Genomic DNA, 19,083 nt, shown 5'->3' with positions numbered 1-19,083 from the left:
CAAGCCCAGGGGGGGAACATGGTGGCCCTCTCTGCCCGCCCTCCCTGCCCGCTGTGGCCGTTCCCATGGCAGTGGTGGCTCAGAAATCAGGTCACCCCCACCCGTGGCCAGCACTTGCCACCCCCTGCTCGGCCCAGCGAGACATCTCCCCCCCCCCACCTCACCCCACACTCGGGGGCAACCACCAGCCATGGGGCTGGGAGTCCCCAGGGACCTCCTGGGGGTCCCACCAGGCCGGGGGAGGGTCCTGGGGGTCCCTCCTCTTCCCTGGCCAAGCTTTTGGGGCTGGTGGCACGGTGGGCTACAGGAGCCCAAGGCTCCATTGCCAGGGGGGGCTTGTCCCTGTCCCTACCCCAGATCTCCTGCGCCCACCCCACCGCGGGGACCCTGGGAGGACGGGAGCACCCCCGGGACCCCCCACCCTGCTTGGGGGACCCCCCGTCCCACCGTGGGGACCCCAGGACCCCCCGTCCCACCGTGGGGACCCGGTGGCCACCCCCGAACCAGCCGTTGTTTAGGGCTGGAGGAGAAAATCAACCCGATCCAGGCCGTGGGGTGGCGAGGTTGGTGGTGGCTTCTGGTGGCCTTGAGAGCCAGCTGGTGGCTTCTGGTGGCCTCGGGAGCCAGACGGGGCACCTGGGTGGCGGGGAGGGGACGTTGGGTGCCAGGAAACACCTTCAGGCTGGAAAAACATGGGTGCAACCGTCCCCGGGGACGGGGGTCAGCGCTTGGTCCCCTCTCCCGCAGCGTCCCCACCCAAGAGGAGGTCCCCGACGCACCCCCCGGTGTCCCCTTGTCCCCGCTGCCACCCAAGGGCCACCCACCCTTCGTGCCTGAGTTTGGTGAGTGTGGTGGGGGGGGGGGACATCACGTCTGGGCCCCTCAGATCTGCCCCCACCCCAAAAATCTCCCCTTGGGGTGCGGGGTGGCGTCTGGCTGTCCGTCTGCCACCACCCGTGCCAGGGGTGCTGTGCCAGGAGCGGGTCCCTCTGTCCCACCCGGCCTCACCCAGGTCCCTCCGTCCCCTCCTTTGCCTCCTGGGGAGGGAAACCCACCCCGAAAAGCCCCTGGGACCCCTCCCCAGCAGGAGCTCTGGGGCTGGTGGCACCTGGGTCCCCTCCCAGCGGTGCCAGCAGGGTGGTGGCAGTGCCAGGGGGGTGGTGGCAGTGCCAGGAGGTGCCACCAGCGGGACTTCACCCTTCCCTGCTCTTCTTCAAACCCCTCCACCAACCCCCCGCTGTCCCTTGGTGGGGACCCCCCCCCATGTTGGTGTCCCCAGTGCCAGGTGGCACGTCCCCGTGCCAGGGAGGTGCCAGGGGGTGCCAGGACCCTCCACCCCAGCGTCATCCCTCTGCGTTCCCAGATGACTCCGACTACGAAGATGCCACTTGGGAGGAGGAATTAGCCGGGCCCGGGGGCGACATGGCTGGCAAGGTTGGTGCCACCATGGGGTGGGCACCCACCGGGGCTGGAAGGGACCCCCCGGGTGGGTCCCCGTGTCCCCAGGGCTCTGCTAGGGGACAGCTGTGTCACAGCCCTGCAGCGGGGGTTTATATCAGCGGGGGTGGGTTTGGGGGGGGGGCGCAGGAGCTGGAGAGACCCCCTGAGCACCCAGAGCCCCCCCCCGAGCACCCAGAGCCCCCCCGAGCACCCAGAGCCCCCCCCGAGCACCCAGAGCCCCCCCATAGCACCCAGAGCCCCCCCCATAGCACCCAAAGCCCCCCCGAGCACCCAGACCCCCCCCTGAGCACCCAGAGCCCCCCTGAGCAGCCAGAGCCCCCCCCGAGCACCCAGAGCCCCCCCTGAGCACCCAGGGCCCCCGTGAGCACCCAGAGCCCCCCCATAGCACCCGGAGCCCCCCCTGAGCACCCAGAGCCCCCCTGAGCACCCAAAGCCCCCCCTGAGCACCCAGAGCCCCCCCGAGCACCCAGACCCCCCCTGAGCACCCAGAGCCCCCCCCGAGCACCCAGAGCCCCCCCGAGCACCCAAAGCCCCCCCTGAGCACCCAGAGCCCCCCCATAGCACCCGGAGCCCCCCCTGAGCACCCAGAACCCCCCTGAGCACCCAAAGCCCCCCCTGAGCACCCAGAGCCCCCCCGAGCACCCAGAGCCCCCCCCCAGCACCCAGAGCCCCCCCGAGCACCCAGAGCCTCCCCATAGCACCCAGAGCCCCCCATAGCACCCAGAGCCCCCCCAAGCACCCAGAGCCCCCCCCGAGCACCCAGAGCACACCCGAGGACCCAGAGCCCCCCCATAGCACCCAGAGCCCCCCCATAGCACCCAGAGCCCCCCCCAGCGCCCAGAGCCCCCCCCGAGCACCCAGAGCCCCGCCGAGCACCCAGAGCCCCCCCCGAGCACCCAGAGCCCCCCGAGCACCCAGAGCCCCCCCCGAGCACCCAGAGCCCCCCCGAGCACCCAGAGCCCCCCCGAGCACCCAAAGCCCCCCCGAGCACCCAGAGCCCCCCCGAGCGCCCAGAGCCCCCCCATAGCACCCAGAGCCCCTGTGAGCACCCAGAGCCCCCCCTGAGCACCCAGAGCCCCCCCGAGCACCCAGAGCCCCCCCCTGAGCACCCAGAGCCCCCCCTGAGCACCCAGACCCCCCCATAGCACCCAGAGCCCCCCCGAGCACCCAGAGCCCCCCCTGAGCACCCAGAGCCCCCCCGAGCACCCAGAGCCCCCCCATAGCACCCAGACCCCCCCATAGCACCCAGAGCCCCCCCCCGAGCACCCAGAGCCCCCCCCGAGCACCCAGAAGCCCCCCCGAGCACCCAGAGCCCCCCCTGAGCACCCAGAGCCCTCCATAGCACCCAGAGCCCTCCATAGCACCCAGAACCCCCCCATAGTGCCCAGAGCCCCCCCAGCACCCAGAGCCCCCCCCAGCACCCAGGGCCCCCCCTGAGCACCCAGAGCCCCCCCCGAGCACCCAAAGCCCCCCCGAGCACCCAGAGCCCCCCCTGAACACCCAGAGCCCCCCCCGAGCCCCCCGAGCCCCCCCGAGCTCCCAGAGCCCCCCTGAGCCCCCAGAGCCCCCCCGAGCCCCCAGAGCCCCCCATAGCACCCAGAGCCCCCCCCATAGCACCCAGAGACCCCCCCGAGCACCCAGAGTCCCCCCGAGCACCCAGAGCCCCCCCGAGCACCCAGAGCCCCCCTGAGCGCCCAGAGCCCCCCCCGAGCACCCAGAGCCCCCCATAGCACCCAAAGCCCCCCATAGCACCCAGAGCCCCCCTGACCATCCAGAGCCCCCCCTGACCATCCAGAGCCCCCCCTGAGCACCCAGAGAGCCCCCCTGAGCACCCAGAGCCCCCCGAGTTCCCAGAGCCCCCCCTGAGCACCCAGGGCCCCCGTGAGTACCCAGAGACCCCCCTGAGTACCCAGAGCCCCCCCGAGCACCCAGAGCCCCCCCAAGCACCCAGAGCCCCCACCGAGCACCCAGAGTCCCCCCCGAGCACCCAGAGCCCTCCCCGAGCACCCAGAGCCCCCCCCGAGCACCCAGAGAACCCCTGAGCACCCAGAGCCCCCCCCCAGCACCCAAAGCCCCCCCGAGCACCCAGAACGCCCCCTGAGCACCCAGAGCCCCCCCCGAGCACCCAGAGCCACCCCAGAGCCCCCCTGAGCACCCAGAGCCCCCCCCGAGCACCCAGAGCCCTCCCGAGCTCCCAGAGCCCCCCTGAGCACCCAGAACCCCCCCTGAGCACCCAAAGCCCCCCCGAGCACCCAGGGCCCCCCCGAGCACCCAGACCCCCCCCGAGCACCCAGACCCCCCCCTGAGCAGCCAGAGCCCCCCTGAGCAGCCAGAGCCCCCCCATAGCACCCAGAACCCCCCCATAGCACCCAGACCCCCCCATAGCGCCCAGAGCCCCCCCATAGCGCCCAGAGCCCCCCCAGCACCCAGAGCCCCCCCCGAGCACCCAGAGCTCCCCCCATAGCACCCAGACCCCCCCCATAGCACCCAGAGCCCCCCATAGCACCCAGAGCCCCCCCGAGCACCCAGAGCCCCCCCACCCCACGTCACGCGTGTCCCCAGGAGGGTGCTGAGCCCCTGGGGACGGGGCGGCCGCGGTCCCCGCGCGTCAACAGCCTCTTCAGCGAGGAGGAGCCCAGCGAGGAGCGTGACGGTGCCCCCCCTGCCGGGTAGGAGCACGTGTGGCACACGCGTGTGCGCGTGGGGAGGGGACACGCGTGTGCGTGCGTGTGCAGGGGTGTATGCACGTGTAGAGGCGTGTGTGTGCATGTGTGTGTAGATGTATAGGCAAGGGGTACGTGCACGTATGTGTGCGCACACATATGACCAAGGGGTACGTGTGCATGTGCCAGGGGATGCTTGTGCAGGGGTGTGTGTGTGCACACGCGTGTGGATGGGATGGAAATGTGTGAGTGGGGATATATGCATGCACACGCGTGTGTGTGTGTGCGGTGTGTGCCAGGGGATGCTTGTGCAGGGGCTGTGTGTGTGCACACGCGTGTGGGTGGGATGGAAATGCATGAGTGGGGATATTTGTGTGCACACATGTGTGTTTGTGTGTGTGCACGTGTGTGTGTGCGTGCACAGCTGGGGATACTTTGCGTGCACGTGTGTGTGTGCACATATAACCAAGGGCACGTGTGTGTGTGCCAGGGGATGCTTGTGCAGGGGGGTGTGTGTGTGTGTGCACACGCGTGTGGGTGGGATGGAAATGTGTGAGTGGGGATATTTGTGTGTGTGCACGTGTGTGTGTGCATGTGTGCACGTGTGGGTGTGCACATATAACCAAGGGGTACGTGTGCGTGTGCCAGGGGATGCTTGTGCAGGGGGTGTGTGTGCACACGTGTGTGAGTGGGATGGAAATGTGTGAGTGGGATATTTGTGTGTGTGCACACGCGTGTGTGCGTGCACAGCTGGGGATACTTTGTGTGCACGTGTGTGTGTGCACATATAACCCAGGGTTACGTGTGCGTGTGCCAGGGGATGCTTGTGCAGGGGTGTGTGTGCACACGCGTGTGGGTGGGATGGAAATGGGTGAGTGGGGATATTTGTGTGTGTGCACGTGTGTGTGTGCACACATGTGTGTGCGTGCACGTGTGTGTGTGCACATGTAACCAAGGGCACGTGTGCGTGTGCCAGGGGATGCGTGTGCAGGGGGGTGGGGACCCCCCCGGGACCCCCCAGCTCTTACCCCCCCCCCGCCTCCTCGTCCCCAGTGACAGCAGCTGCGGTGACACCAGCCCTGGCACGGGGGGCACGGCGGGCACCGAGGGCACCGGGGGCACGGCCACCGTGCTCGCGGCCACCATCAGAGCGGGGTGGCTGGACAAGAACCCGCCGCAGGGGTGAGTGATGAGTCCAGGGGGGGTGCGGACCACCAACCCGGGCCCAGCGAGCCCAGTTAGCCCAGGGAGGCCAGGGAGCCCAGGGAGCCCAGGGAGGCCAGGGAGCCCAGTGAGCCCAACGAGCCCAGGGATCCCAGGGATCCCAGGGATCCCAGCGAGCCCTGGGAGCCCAGTGAGCCCAGTTAGCCCAGCGAGCCCTGGGAGCCCAGCGAGCCCAGTTAGCCCAGCGAGCCCAGGGAGCCCAGTTAGCCCGGCGAGCCCAGGGAGCCCAGCTAGCCCAGGGAGCCCAGTTAGCCCAAGGAACCCAGCTAGCCCTGGGAGCCCAGTGAGCCCAGTTAGCCCAGCGAGCCCAGGGAGCCCAGTTAGCCCGGCGAGCCCAGGGAGCCCAGCTAGCCCAGGGAGCCCAGTTAGCCCAAGGAACCCAGCTAGCCCTGGGAGCCCAGTGAGCCCACTTAGCCCAGGGAGCCCAGGGAGCCCAGGGAGCTCAGGGAGCCCAGCGAGCCCAGCTAGCCCAGGGAGCTCAGGGAGCCCAGGGAGCCCAGCTAGCCCAGGGAGCCCAGCTAGCCCAGGGAGCTCAGGGAGCCCAGGGAGCCCAGCTAGCCCAGGGAGCCCAGCTAGCCCAGGGAGCCCAGCGAGGCCAGGGAGCCCAGCGAGGCCAGGGAGCCCAGGGAGCCCAGGGAGGCCAGGGAGGCCAGGGAGGCCAGGGAGGCCAGCGAGCCCAGGGAGCCCAACGAGCCCAGCTAGCCCAGGGAGCCCAGCTAGCCCAGGGAGCCCAGCTAGCCCAGGGAGCTCAGCTAGCTCAGGGAGCCCAGCGAGCCCAGTGAGGCCAGGGAGCCCTGGGAGCTCAGGGAGCCCAGGGAGCCCTGGGAGCCCAGTGGGCCCACTTAGCCCAGGGAGCTCAGGGAGCTCAGGGAGCTCAGGGAGCCCAGCGAGCCCAGGGACCCCAGGGAGCCCAGTTAGCCCAGGGAGCCCAGTTAGCCCAGTTAGCCCAGGGAGAACAGTGAGCCCAGTTAGCCCAGGGAGCCCAGCGAACCCAGCGAACCCAGCTAGCCCAGCAAGCCCAGCTAGCCCAGTTAGCCCAGGGAGCCCAGCGAGCCCTGGGAGCCCAGCTAGCCCAACGAGCCCAGGGAGCCCAGCGAGCCCAGGGCTGCCCTGTGCCACAGGGCTGGGGCCAGCGAGGGGCGAGGGGGGGTCACCCCACCCTTCCTGCACCCCAGCCCCCCGCGGGGGTCCCTCGGGTCCCTCCCCAGGTCCTACATCTACCAGAGGCGGTGGGTGATGCTCGACGCCGAGTACCTGCGGTACTTCGACAGCGAGAGGGTGAGCAGGGAGGGGGGTCTGGGTGTCAGGGTGGGGGGAGAGGGTGGCCGAGGGGTGGGTGGCAGTGGGTGCTGCCCCAGAGGGGCCACAAGACGTGGCCGTGTCAAGGCGAGCAGCCACGGATGGGTGCTGGGGTGATCTGGGTCAGGGGGGGGTGCTCGGAGCCTCCCAGACCCTGATGCTGGCAGCGTGGGGACCCCAGGGTGGCACCCACCCCGTCCCCCTGGGGTGGCACCCACCCTGTCCCCCTGGGGTGGCACCCAGGGTGCTGAGCAGCGTGTCCCCCCCCCCCCAGGACACCTACTCCAAGCGCTTCATCGCCGTCTCCTCCATCACCCGCGTCGCCACCGTCGGGGACCAGAAGTTCGAGGTCGTCACCAACAACCGTCACTTCGTGTTCCGGGCCGAGAGTGACGGTGGGTGACAGGGTGGGGGGTCTATGGGTGCCCCCCCCCAAGGGATGAGCACCCTCCTGAGCTGGTCCTGCCCCATCTGCCCCCCTCAGCGGAGCGTAACGAGTGGGTGCAGACCCTGGAGCGGGCGGTGGAGGAGCGGAGGAGCAAAGGGCCAGAGAGGACATCGATGTCCCCCGTCACCGATGGCCTCGGGGACGCGGGTGACAAGAGCGGCTGCCTGGAGCTGCGGGGCTTCAAGCACAAGCTCTTCGTGGCCGTGGCCGGGGACAAGGTGTTCCTCTACAAGAACGCAGAGGTGGGTGGCAGGGGGGTGCCCGTGGGGGACCCCGGTGCCATTTCGAGGGGGGCACCTTCCCTGAGAGGCAGGGAGCTGGTGACCCCGGGGTGTCACCCCCCAATGGGGACAGCTCAGACCCCCCGGGCTGGTGACCCCTGGGCTGCCACCCCCACATGGGGACAGCTCAGACCCCCCAGGCTGGTGACCCCCAGGCTGCCACCCCCCACATGGGGACACCTCAGACCCTCCAGGCTGGTGACCCCCAGGCTGGTGACCCCCAGGCTGCCACCCCCTAATTGGGGACAGCTCAGACCCCCCAGGCTGGTGACCCTCAGGCTGCCACCCCCAAATGGGGACAGCTCAGACCCCCCAGACTGGTGACCCCCAGGCTGGTGACCCCCAGGCTGCCACCCCCCACATGGGGGCATCTCAGACCCCCCAGGCTGGTGACCCCCAGGCTGCCACCCCCACATGGGGACAGCTCAGACCCCCCAGGCTGGTGACCCCCAGGCTGCCACCCCCACATGGGGGCATCTCAGACCCCCCAGGCTGGTGACCCCCAGGTTGTCACCCCCACATGGGGACACCTCAGCCCCCCCAGGCTGGTGACCCCCAGGCTGGTGACCCCCAGGCTGCCACCCCCTAAACGGGGACATCTCAGACCCCCCAGGCTGGTGACCCCCAGGCTGCCACCCCCACATGGGGGCATCTCACACCCCCCAGGCTGGTGACCCCCAGGCTGCCACCCCCCAAACGGTGCCATCCCAGCCCCCCGGGTGGGGGTCCCTCTGCCCTCCCTCACCCCCCTCGCCCCCCCAGGAGCACCGCCTGGGCATTGGCATCACCCCCATCGCCATGAACGTGGCCAACGTCAAGGACCTGGACCGCCGTGGCTTCGACCTCACCACCCCCTACAGGACCTTCAGGTGAGGGGACCCGGGGGGGTCCCAGCGGTGCCACCCCCCGCCCCACAACCACCCCTCACCCCCCTCGCCATGTCCCCAGCTTCTGGGCCGAGTCGGAGCAGGAGAAGGAGGAGTGGGTGGGCGCCCTGCGGGGCGCCATCGCCGCCGCCCTCTGCACCTCGGAGGTGGCCGAGAGGATCTGGGCGACGGAGCCCAACCGCTTCTGCGCCGACTGCGGGTGCCCCCGGCCCGACTGGGCGTCCGTCAACCTCTGCGTCGTCATCTGCCACCGATGCGCAGGTACCCGCGGGTGGGGTGGGCACAGGGGACAGGGCCACCGGCGCCCCACGTGTCCCTAAGGGCCCGCGGCTGGCAGGGGAGCACCGGGGCCTGGGGCCGGGGGTCACCAAGGTGCGGAGCCTCACGCTGGACAGGAAGGTGTGGACCGAGGAGCTGATCGAGGTACGGGCACGTGCCAGCCCCCAAAGCCTGGCCCCCCCGTCCCTGCCCCATAACGGACCCTTGGGGTGACGCTGTGGTGGGGCTCGGGTGGGGAGGGGACCCCCAGCTGTCCCCTGTGGGATGTGGGTGCCTGGCACCCACCTGGGCATGGTGGGGGGGGTAAGAGGGGCTTGTGTGCCCGTGCCATGGGTGGTGGGGGTCTGTGTGTCTGTGGGGAGATGGGTGTGGGGTTGTGGGGCTGATGTGGGGCTGTGGGGTGTGGGGAGAGGGCTGTGGGGCTGGTGTGGGGGTGGGGCTGTGGGGCTGGTGTGGGGAGAGGGCTGTGGGGCTGGGGTGTGGGGCTGTGGGGCTGTGGGGAGATGGCTGTGGGGCTGGCGTGGCAAGATGGCTGTGGGGCTGTGGGGCTGGCTTGGGGAGATGGCTGTGGGGCTAGCATGTGGGGCTGTGGGGTGGGCTTGGGGAGAGGGCTGTGGGGCTGGCGTGGGGAGATGGCTGTGGGGCTGTGGGGTGTGGGGAGAGGGCTGTGGGGCTGGTGGGGGGAGATGGCTGTGGGGTTGTGGGGCTGGTGTGGGGCTGTGGGGTGTGGGGAGAGGGCTGTGGGGCTGGTGTGGGGGTGGGGCTGTGGGGCTGGTGTGGGGAGAGGGCTGCAGGGCTGTGGGGCTGGCGTGGGGAGATGACTGTGGGGCTGGCGTGTGGGGCTGTGGGGCTGGTGTGGGGCTGTGGGGTGGCGTGTGGGGCCGTGGGGCTGTGGGGTGGCGTGTGGGGCTGGTGTGGGGCTGGTGTGTGGGGCTGTGGGGCTCACATGTGGGGCTGTGGGGTGGCGTGTGGGGCTGTGGGGCTGGTGTGGGGAGAGGGTTGTGGGGTGGTGTGTGGGGCTGGCGTGTGGGGCTGTGGGGTGTGGGGAGAGGGCTGTGGGGCTGGTGTGTGGGGCTGTGGGGTGGGCGTGGGGAGATGGCTGTGGGGCTTGTGTGGGGTGAGGGCTGTAGGGTTGTGAGGCTGGTGGGAGATGGGTGTGGGGTGGTGTGGGGAGAGGGCTGTGGGGCTGGTGTGGGGCTGGTGTGGGGCTGTGGGGTGGCATGTGGGGCTAGTGTGGGGCTGTGGGACTGGCGTGTGGGGTGGCGTGTGGGGCTGTGGGGTGGCATGTGGGGCTAGTGTGGGGCTGTGGGGCTGGCGTGGGGCTGTGGGGTGGTGTGTGGGGCTGCGGGGCTGGTGTGGGGAAAGGGCTGTGGGGTGGCATGTGGGGCTAGTGTGGGGCTGTGGGGCTGGTGTGTGGGGCTGTAGGGTGGCGTGTGGGGCTGTGGGGTGGCGTGTGGGGCTGTAGGCTGGCGTGTGGGGCTGGCGTGTGGGGTGGCATGTGGGGCTGTGGGGCTGGCACGTGGGGTGGCATGTGGGGCTCACGTCCCCCCCCCCCAGCTCTTCGGCCGCATCGGCAACGCGGTGGCCAACGCCTTCTGGGCCGCCAACGTGCCCCCGAGCGAGGCCATCGGGCCGGGCAGCGGCAGCGGCGACCGGCGCCGCTTCCTGGTGGCCAAGTACCGGGAGGGCAAATACCGCCGGTACCACCCGCTGTTCGGGCACCAGGAGGAGCTCGACAGGGTCGGTGCCCCTGCCCGCACCCTGCCCGTGCCCCTGCCCGCACCCTGCCCGTGCCCCTGCCCGTGCCCCTGCCCGCACCCTGCCCGCACCCTGCCCGCATCGCCCCAGCCCCACAGCCCGGACCCCCCCCCCCAGGGCCCTTCTCCCCTGGCTTGGAAATGGGGCTGGGGGCTGGCACGGGGCTGGGGTGGGGGGGCATGGGGGGCACCCACATCCCTGACAGGGGCACCCACCCAGCACCCAGGGCACCCACTCAGCACCCCAGTCCCTGACTGGGCACCCACCCAGCACCCCAATCCCTGACTGGGGCACCCACCCAGCACCCCAACCCCTAACCAGGGCACCCATCCAACACCCAGGGCACCCACCCAGCACCAAAACATGGGCACCCACCCAGCACCCCAATCCCTGACCAGGGCACCCACCCAACACCCAGGGCACCCACGCAGCACCCCAGGCCCTGACCGGGCACCCACCCAGCACCCCAATCCCTGACCAGGGCACCCACCCAACACCCAGGGCACCCACCCAGCACCCCAGTCCCTGACCAGGGCACCCACGCAGCACCCAGGGCACCCACCCAGCACCCCAGTCCCTGACCAGGGCACCCACCCAGCACCCAGGGCACTCATGCAGCACCCCAGTCCCTGACCGGGCACCCACACAGCACCCCAATCCCTAACCAGGGCACCCATCCAACACCCAGGGCACCCACCCAGCACCAAAATCCCTGACCAAGGCACCCACCCAGCACCCAGGGCACCCACCCAGCACCCCAGTCCCTAACCAGGGCACCCACCCAGCACCCCAACCCCTAACCAGGGCACCCACCCAGCACCCAGGGCACCCACTCAGCACCCCAATCCCTGACCAGGGCACCCACCCAGCACCCCAACCCCTGGCCAGCCCCTAATGGGGCTCCATTGTCCCGGGTGCCACCACCCCAGCACCATGCCCACCCTCTCCTCCCCTCCCCGCTCTGCCATGGCCACCTTGCCCACCACTGTGGTTGCCCACAAGCCAGGGGGGGCCACAGGAATCCGCGTGTGGGCTTGTTTGTGCTCCTGGCCAGGGCACCCACCCAGCACCCCAATCCCTGACCGGGGCACCCACCCAGCACCCAGGGCATCCACCCAGCACCCCAGTCTGTGACCAGGGCACCCACCCAACACCCAGGGCACCCACTCAGCACCCCAGTCCCTAACCAGGGCACCCACCCAGCACCCAGGGCACCCACTCAGCACCCCAGTCTGTGACCAGGGCACCCACCCAACACCCAGGGCACCCACTCAGCACCCCAGTCCCTAACCAGGGCACCCACCCAGCACCCAGGGCACCCACCCAGCACCCCAGTCCCTGACCAGGGCACCCACCCAGCACCCCAATCCCTGACCGGGGCACCCACCCAGCACCCCAACCCCTAACCAGGGCACCCATCCAACACCCAGGGCACCCACCCAGCACCCCAATCCTGATCAGGGCACCCACCCAGCACCCCAATCCCTGACCAGCCCCCCCACTGGGGCTCCGTTGTCCCGGGTGCCACCATCCCATCCCCTCCCCTCCCCTCCCCGCTCCGCCATGGCCACCTTGGCCACCGCCGCGGTTGCCCACGAGCCGGGGGGGGGCCACAGGAATCCGCGTGTGGGCTTGTTTGCGCTCCTGGCCAGGGCACCCACCCAGCACCCCAACCCCGGACTGGGGCACCCACCCAGCACCCCAGTCCCTGACCAGGGCACCCACCCAGCACCCCAATCCTGACCAGGGCACCCACCCAGCACCCAGGGCACCCACCCAGCACCCCAGTCCCTGACCAGGGCACCCACCCAGCACCCAGGGCACCCACCCAACACCCAGGGCACCCACCCAGCACCCCAGTCCCTGACCAGGGCACCCACCCAGCACCTCAATCCCTGACCGGGGCACCCACCCAGCACCCAGGGCACGCACCCAGCACCAAAATCCCTAACCAGGGCACCCACTCAGCACCCCAATCCCTGACCAAGGCACCCACCCAACGCCGAGGGCACCCACCCAGCACCCCAGTCCCTGACCAGGGCACCCACCCAGCACCCCAGTCTGTGACCAAGGCACCCACCCAGCACCCAGGGCATCCACCCAGCACCCCAGTCCCTGACCAGGGCACCCACCCAGCACCCAGGGCACCCACCCAGCATCCCAGTCCCTAACCAGGGCACCCACCCAGCACCCAGGGCACCCACCCAGCACCCCAATCCCTGACCAAGGCACCCACCCAGCACCCAGGGCACCCACCCAGCATCCCAGTCCCTGCCCAGCACCCCCACTCCCCCTCCCACCCATGGGCACAGTGCCCATTGGGGCTCCGTTGTCCCGTGTGCCACCACCCCAGCCCCGTGTCTCCCCTCCCCTCCCTGCTCTGCCATGGCCACCTTGCCCACCGCCGCGGTTGCCCACGAGCCGGGGGGGGCCACAGGAATCCGCGTGTGGGCTTGTTTGTGCTTCTGGCCAGGGCACCCACCCAGCACCCCAATCTCTGACCGGGGCACCCACCCAGCACCCAGGGCACCCACTCAGCACCCCAGTCCCTGACTGGGCACCCACCCAGCACCCAGAGCACCCACCCAGCACCCCAATCCCTGGGCTGGTCACCCACCCAACACCCAGGGCACCCACCCAGCACCCCAGTCCCTGGCCAGGGCACCCACCCAACACCCAGGGCACCCACCCAGCACACCAGTCCCTGACCAGGGCACCCACCCAGCACCCAGGGCACCCACCCAGCACCCCAGTCCCTGACCAGGGCACCCACCCAGCACCCAGGGCACCAACCCAGCACCCCAATCGTGATCAGGGCACCCACCCAGCACCCCAATCCCTGACCAGGGCACCCATCCAACACCCAGGGCACCCACCCAGCACCAAAATCCCTAACCAGGGCACCCACCCAGCACCCCAATCCCTGACCAGGGCACCCATCCAACACCCAGGGCACCCACCCAGCACCAAAATCCCTAACCAGGGCACCCACCCAGCACCCCAATCCCTGACCAAGGCACCCACCCAACACCCAGGGCACCCACTCAGCACCCCAATTCCTGGCCAGGGCACCCACCCAACACCCAGGGCACCCACCCAGCACCCCAGTCTGTGACCAGGGCACCCACTCAGCACCCCAATCCTGACCAGGGCACCCACCCAACACCCAAGGCACCCACGCAGCACCCCAATCCCTGGCCAGCCCCCCCATTGGGGCTCCGTTTTCCCAGATGCCACCATCCCAGTGCCGTGGCCACCCTCCCCGCTCCGCCATGGCCACCTTGGCCACCGCCGCGGTTGCCCACGAGCCGGGGGGGGGCCACAGGAATCCGCGTGTGGGCTTGTTTGCGCTCCAGCGCGGCCCGCCCCGCTGCCCGATGACTTCACCCGCGAGGGTGGGATCCAGCCGCCAGCTCCAAACTTCTCCCACTTCCAACCTCCTTTTGTCCTTCCTCCTCCTCCTCCTCCTCCTCGGGAGCCTTCGGCCTCACCCTCCTCCTCTCCCCGCAGGCCCTGTGCGCCGCCGTCACCACCGCGGACCTGGCCGAGACCTTGGCGCTGCTCTTCTGCGGGGCCACCGTCACCTGTGCCACCGGGGACCCCCGGTACCCCACGCCCTTGGCCTTGGCACAGAAGAGCGGGCAGAGGCTGCAGATGGAGTTCCTGCTCCTCAACAGGACCTCAGGTAAGGGGGCACCCACCCCCCGAAGCCCCCCACCCACCCACTGCCACCACCCTGCTGCCAGGGTGTCCCCAAGGGGGCACAGGGATGTCCCAGCTCTTGTGCTGGGGGTCCCCAGCTGCTGGGCACTGGGCACCCCAGGAGAGGGGCTCTGGGCACCCAGGGGAGGGGCTCTGGGCACCCAGGGGAGGGGCTTTGGGCACCCAGGAGAGGGGCTCTGGGCACCCAGGAGAGGGGCTTTGGGCACCCCAGAGAGGGGCTGTGGGCACCCCAGGAGAGCGGCTCTGGGCACCCAGGAGAGGGGCTCTGGGCACCCAGGAGAGGGGGTCTGGGCACCCCAGGAGAGGGACTCTGGGCATCCAGGAGAGGGGCTCTGGGCACCCCAGGAGAGGGGCTTTGGGCACCCCAGGAGAGGGGCTCTGGGCACCCCAGGAGAGGGACTCTGGGCATCCAGGAGAGGGGCTCTGGGCACCCCAGGAGAGGGGCTTTGGGCACCCCAGGAGAGGGGCTCTGGGCACCCCAGGAGAGGGGCTCTGGGGACCCGGGAGAGGGGCTCTGGGCACCCCAGGAGAGGGGCTTTGGGCACCCCAGGAGAAGGGCTTTGGGCACCCAGGAGAGGGGCTTTGGGGACCCCAGTGGAGAGGCTTTGGGCACCCAGGAGAGGGGCTCTGGGCACCCAGGAGAGGGGTTCTGGGCACCCCGGAGAGGGGCTTTGGGCACCCAGGAGAGGGGCTGTGGGCACCCAGTGGAGGGGCTCTGGGCACCCCAGGGGAGGGGCTCTGGGCACCCAGGGGAGGGGCTCTGGGCACCCCAGGAGAGGGGCTCTGGGCACCCCAGGGGAGGGGCTTTGGGGACCCAGGAGAGGGGCTCTGGGCACCCAGGAGAGGGGCTGTGGGCACCCCAGGAGAGGGGCTGTGGGCACCCAGGAGAGGGGTTCTGGGCACCCAGGAGAGGGGCTTTGGGCACCCCTTGGGTTGGGGTTGGGTGGGTGGGTGGGGGTGGCTCCTTCCCAGCTGGGGACACTGGTCCAGTGACCCGCTGGGGATGCAGGATGGTGCTGAGGGCACCGGGAGGGATGGGGCCACCAGCCCCCACCTCCAGTAGCCCCCCTCCAGGTGGGTGGGGGTCTCCCACGGGACCGACCCGCACCCCGATTTGGGGTGAACCTCTGGCCCGGGAAGGCTCGGGGCCGGCCAGCCATAGCTGTCACCCCGGTAGCCACCTCGGTGGCCAAGCCCGTCCCACGGAAGCCGGAGGCTGGAGCTCCGGGTGGCCCCGTGGCCTGAGCTGGGGGGGCTTTAGGGGTGTCCCCGCGCCCCGACTGGGCCTGGGCCCTGGGGGACATGGGGGGGGGGGGGCTCTTGCTAGGGGGTGAGGTGGGGAAACTGAGGCAGGGGACGTGCCCCTGGTCACACGGGGAGGCTGGGGCAGAGCCGCGTTCAGGTGGGGGGGGGCGTGGAGGTGTGGGGTGGGCATGGCAGATCCAGCCAAAAATGGGGCAAATCCAGCCAAAAAAGGTGCAAATGCAGGGAAAAAGGGGCAAATCCAGGGGAAAAAAGGGCAAATCCAGTGAAAAATGGGCAAATCCTGTGAAAAAAGGGGCAAATCCCGTGAAAAATGGGCAAATCCTGTGAAAAAAGGGGCAAATCCCGTGAAAAATGGGCAAATCCTGTGAAAAAAGGGGCAAATCCAGAAAAAAAGGGGCAAATCCAGGGGAAAAAGGGGCAAATCCAGGGGAAAAAGGGGCAAATCCAGGGAAAAAGGGGCAAATCCATCTAAAAAAAGGGCAAATACAGTGAAAAATGGTGTAAATCCAGAAAAAAAAGGGGCAAATCCAGTGAAAAAATGGGCCAAATCCAGCGAAAAAGGGGAAAATCCAGAAAGAAAAAGGGGGAAATCCAGGGAAAAAGGGGCAAATCCAGCGAAAAATGGACCAAATCCAGCGAAAAAGGGGCAAATCCAGAAAAAAAAGGGGCAAATCCAGGGGAAAAAGGGGCAAATCCAGGGAAAAAAGGGGCAAATCCAGCAAAAAATGGGCAAATCCAGCTAAAAAAAGGGCAAATACAGTGAAAAAAGGGGCAAATCAAGCTAAAAAGGGGCAAATCCATCCAAAAAAGGGGCAAATCCAGGGAAAAAAGGGGCAAATCCAGCAAAAAAGGGGCAAATCCATCCAAAAAAGGGGCAAATCCAGGGAAAAAAGGGGCAAATCCAGCAAAAAAGGGGTAAATCCAGGGAAAAAAGGGCAAATCCAGGCGAAAAAGGGGCAAATCCAGCTAAAAAAAGGGCAAATACCGTGAAAAATGGGGTAAATCCAGCCAAAAAAGGGGCAAATCAAGTGAAAAAATGGGCCAAATCCAGCGAAAAAGGGTCAAATCCAGTGAAAAAAAAAGGGGGAAATCCAGGGAAAAAGGGGCAAATCCAGCGAAAAATGGACCAAATCCAGCGAAAAAGGGGCAAATCCAAAAGAAAAGGGGCAAATTCAGGGGAAAAGGGGCAAATTCAGGGAAAAAAGGGGCAAATCCAGCCAAAAAAGGGGCAAATCCAGCAAAAAAAAATGGGGCAAATCCAGCGAAAAATGGGGCAAATCCAGCGAAAAAGGGGCAAATCCAGAAAAAAAAGGGGCAAATCCAGGGGAAAAAGGGGCAAATCCAGGGAAAAAAGGGGCAAATCCAGCAAAAAATGGGCAAATCCAGCTAAAAAAAGGGCAAATACAGTGAAAAAAGGGGCAAATCAAGCTAAAAAGGGGCAAATCCATCCAAAAAAGGGGCAAATCCAGGGAAAAAAGGGGCAAATCCAGCAAAAAAGGGGCAAATCCATCCAAAAAAGGGGCAAATCCAGGGAAAAAAGGGGCAAATCCAGCAAAAAAGGGGCAAATCCAGGGAAAAAAGGGCAAATCCAGGCGAAAAAGGGGCAAATCCAGCTAAAAAAAGGGCAAATACCGTGAAAAATGGGGTAAATCCAGCCAAAAAAGGGGCAAATCCAGTGAAAAAATGGGCCAAATCCAGCGAAAAAGGGTCAAATCCAGTGAAAAAAAAAGGGGGAAATCCAGGGAAAAAGGGGCAAATCCAGCGAAAAATGGACCAAATCCAGCGAAAAAGGGGCAAATTCAGGGGAAAAGGGGCAAATTCAGGGGAAAAGGGGCAAATTCAGGGAAAAAAGGGGCAAATCCAGCCAAAAAAGGGGCAAATCCAGCAAAAAAAAATGGGGCAAATCCAGCGAAAAATGGGGCAAATCCAGCAAAAAAGGGGCAAATCCAGGGGAAAAAAGGGGCAAATCCAGGGAAAAAAGGGGCAAATTCAGTAAAAATCCCTGTGGGATGCGGGATGCGGGATGTGGGATGGGGGACGCTGGACACGGGGTGCGGGATGGGGATGTCACCGCTGTCACCCCCTTCGCAGAGCCGCCCCGCCTGGAGGTGGGGGGCAGCGAGGCCAAGCCCTACTCGGTGCCCCTGCCCTCCGTCACCCACAACGGCTTCCTCTACAAGACCCCCTCCATGGCCAAGGCCGTGGGCGAGCGGAAGGGCCCGGAAGGTCCGTGGGGGTCCGTGGGGTGGGGGGCGGTGGGGTGGGGGGCTCAGGGTTGGGGTGCTGGGGGGGGGGTGGCACCGTCCCCTACTCCCCAGGGCACTGCATCGCCTGTGATGGGGCGAGGATCCCAGTGGGTGGGCACCCAGCGGGTGCTGTGGGGCCACCCAGGGTGGGTGGGTTGGTGGGTGACCTGGGGGCCACCCAGGGTGGGTTGGTGGGCGACCTGGGGCCACCTAGGGTGGGTTTTTGGGCGACCTGGGGCCACCCAGGATGGGTTGGTGGGCGACCTGGGGGCCACCCAGCACCCGCCTGTGATGGGGTGAGGATCCCAGCATGTGGGCACTCAGTGGGTGCTGTGGGGCCACCCAGGGTGGGTTGGTGGGCGACCTGGGGGCCACCCAGCACCCACCTGTGATGGGGCGAGGATCGCAGCGGGTGGGCACCCAGTGGGTGCTGTGGGGCCACCCAGGGTGGGTGGGTTGGTGGGCGACCTGGGGCCACCCAGGGTGGGTTGGTGGGTGACCTGGGGGCCACCCAGGATGGGTTGGTGGGCGACCTGGGGGCCACCCAGCACCCGCCTGTGATGGGTCAAGGATCCCAGCGGGTGGGCACCCAGTGGGTGCTGTGGGGCCACCCAGGGTTGATGGGTTGGTGGGTGACCTGGGGGCCACTCAGGGTGGGTTTGTGGGCGACCTGGGGGGCACCCAGGGTGGGTTGGTGGGCGACTTGGGGGCCACCCAGCACCCGCCTGTGAGGGGGCGAGGATCCCAGTGGGTGGGCACCCAGTGGGTGCTGTGGGGCCACCCAGGGAGTGTTGGTGGGCGACCCGGGGCCACCCAGCACCCCCTGTGCCACGCAGAGTTCAGCCGCCGCTGGTGCACGCTGCAGGACGGCGTCCTCAGCTACTACGAGTCGGACCGCGCCGCCGCGCCCAACGGGGAGATCCGGGCGGAGGAGATGGTGTGTCTGGTGACCCACCCGCCCCACGCCCACGGGTAACGCCGCGCCCCCGTGGACCCCCACAGCCCCGGGGCAACCCCTTTGTAACCCCTTTGTAACCCCTTTGCAGCCCCTTTGTAACTGCTTTGCAGTCCCTTTGTCACCGCTTTGTAACTCCTCTGCAGTCCCTTTGTAACTGCTTTGTAACCTCTTTGTAACTCCTCTGCAGCCCCTTTGTAACCCCTCTGCAACCCCTCTGCAACCCCTCTGCAACCCCTCTGCAACCCCTCTGCAACCCCTTTGCAGCCCCTTTGCAGTCCCTTTGTAACCTCTTTGTAACCTCTCTGCAGCCCCTCTGCAGCCCCTCTGCAGCCCCTCTGCAGCCCCTTTGCAATCCCTTTGTAACCCCTCTGCAGCCTCTCTGCAGCCTCTTTGCAACCCCTTTGTAACCCCTTTGCAATCCCTTTGTAACTCCTCTGCAATCCCTTTGTAACTCCTCTGCAACCCCTTTGCAACCCCTCTGCAGCCCCTTTGCAATCCCTTTATAGCCCCTTTGTAACCGCTTTGCAGCCCCTTTGCAGCCTCTTTGTCACCGATTTGTAACCCCTCTGCAGCCCCTCTGCAGCCCCTCT

At 67.7% G+C, this 19,083-nt stretch overlaps 1 protein-coding gene across 1 annotated transcript in view; it reads left to right on the top strand.

The window, feature by feature from the left end:
* Positions 1–820: 820 nt before the first annotated feature.
* The window catches only part of ARAP1 (ArfGAP with RhoGAP domain, ankyrin repeat and PH domain 1), a 35,072-nt gene continuing 16,809 nt past the window's right edge, over positions 821–19,083 (top strand). The window contains exons 1-14 of the mRNA XM_068418948.1: positions 821–842; positions 1,364–1,434; positions 4,024–4,130; positions 5,178–5,306; positions 6,557–6,626; positions 6,922–7,042; positions 7,132–7,337; positions 8,139–8,245; positions 8,325–8,524; positions 8,601–8,686; positions 10,100–10,282; positions 13,811–13,985; positions 17,381–17,515; positions 18,372–18,507. Of these exons, the coding sequence (XP_068275049.1) occupies positions 1,423–1,434; positions 4,024–4,130; positions 5,178–5,306; positions 6,557–6,626; positions 6,922–7,042; positions 7,132–7,337; positions 8,139–8,245; positions 8,325–8,524; positions 8,601–8,686; positions 10,100–10,282; positions 13,811–13,985; positions 17,381–17,515; positions 18,372–18,507 (1,667 nt within the window). The 5' untranslated portion in view covers positions 821–842; positions 1,364–1,422. The remainder of the gene's footprint in view (positions 843–1,363; positions 1,435–4,023; positions 4,131–5,177; positions 5,307–6,556; positions 6,627–6,921; positions 7,043–7,131; positions 7,338–8,138; positions 8,246–8,324; positions 8,525–8,600; positions 8,687–10,099; positions 10,283–13,810; positions 13,986–17,380; positions 17,516–18,371; positions 18,508–19,083) is intronic.

This window comes from Nyctibius grandis, chromosome 2 (genome assembly GCF_013368605.1).
Source record: "Nyctibius grandis isolate bNycGra1 chromosome 2, bNycGra1.pri, whole genome shotgun sequence".
NCBI classification, from domain to species: domain Eukaryota; kingdom Metazoa; phylum Chordata; class Aves; order Nyctibiiformes; family Nyctibiidae; genus Nyctibius; species Nyctibius grandis.
The sequence above is the reverse complement of the archived record's forward strand: the minus strand, read 5'-3'. Positions and strand labels throughout refer to the sequence as shown.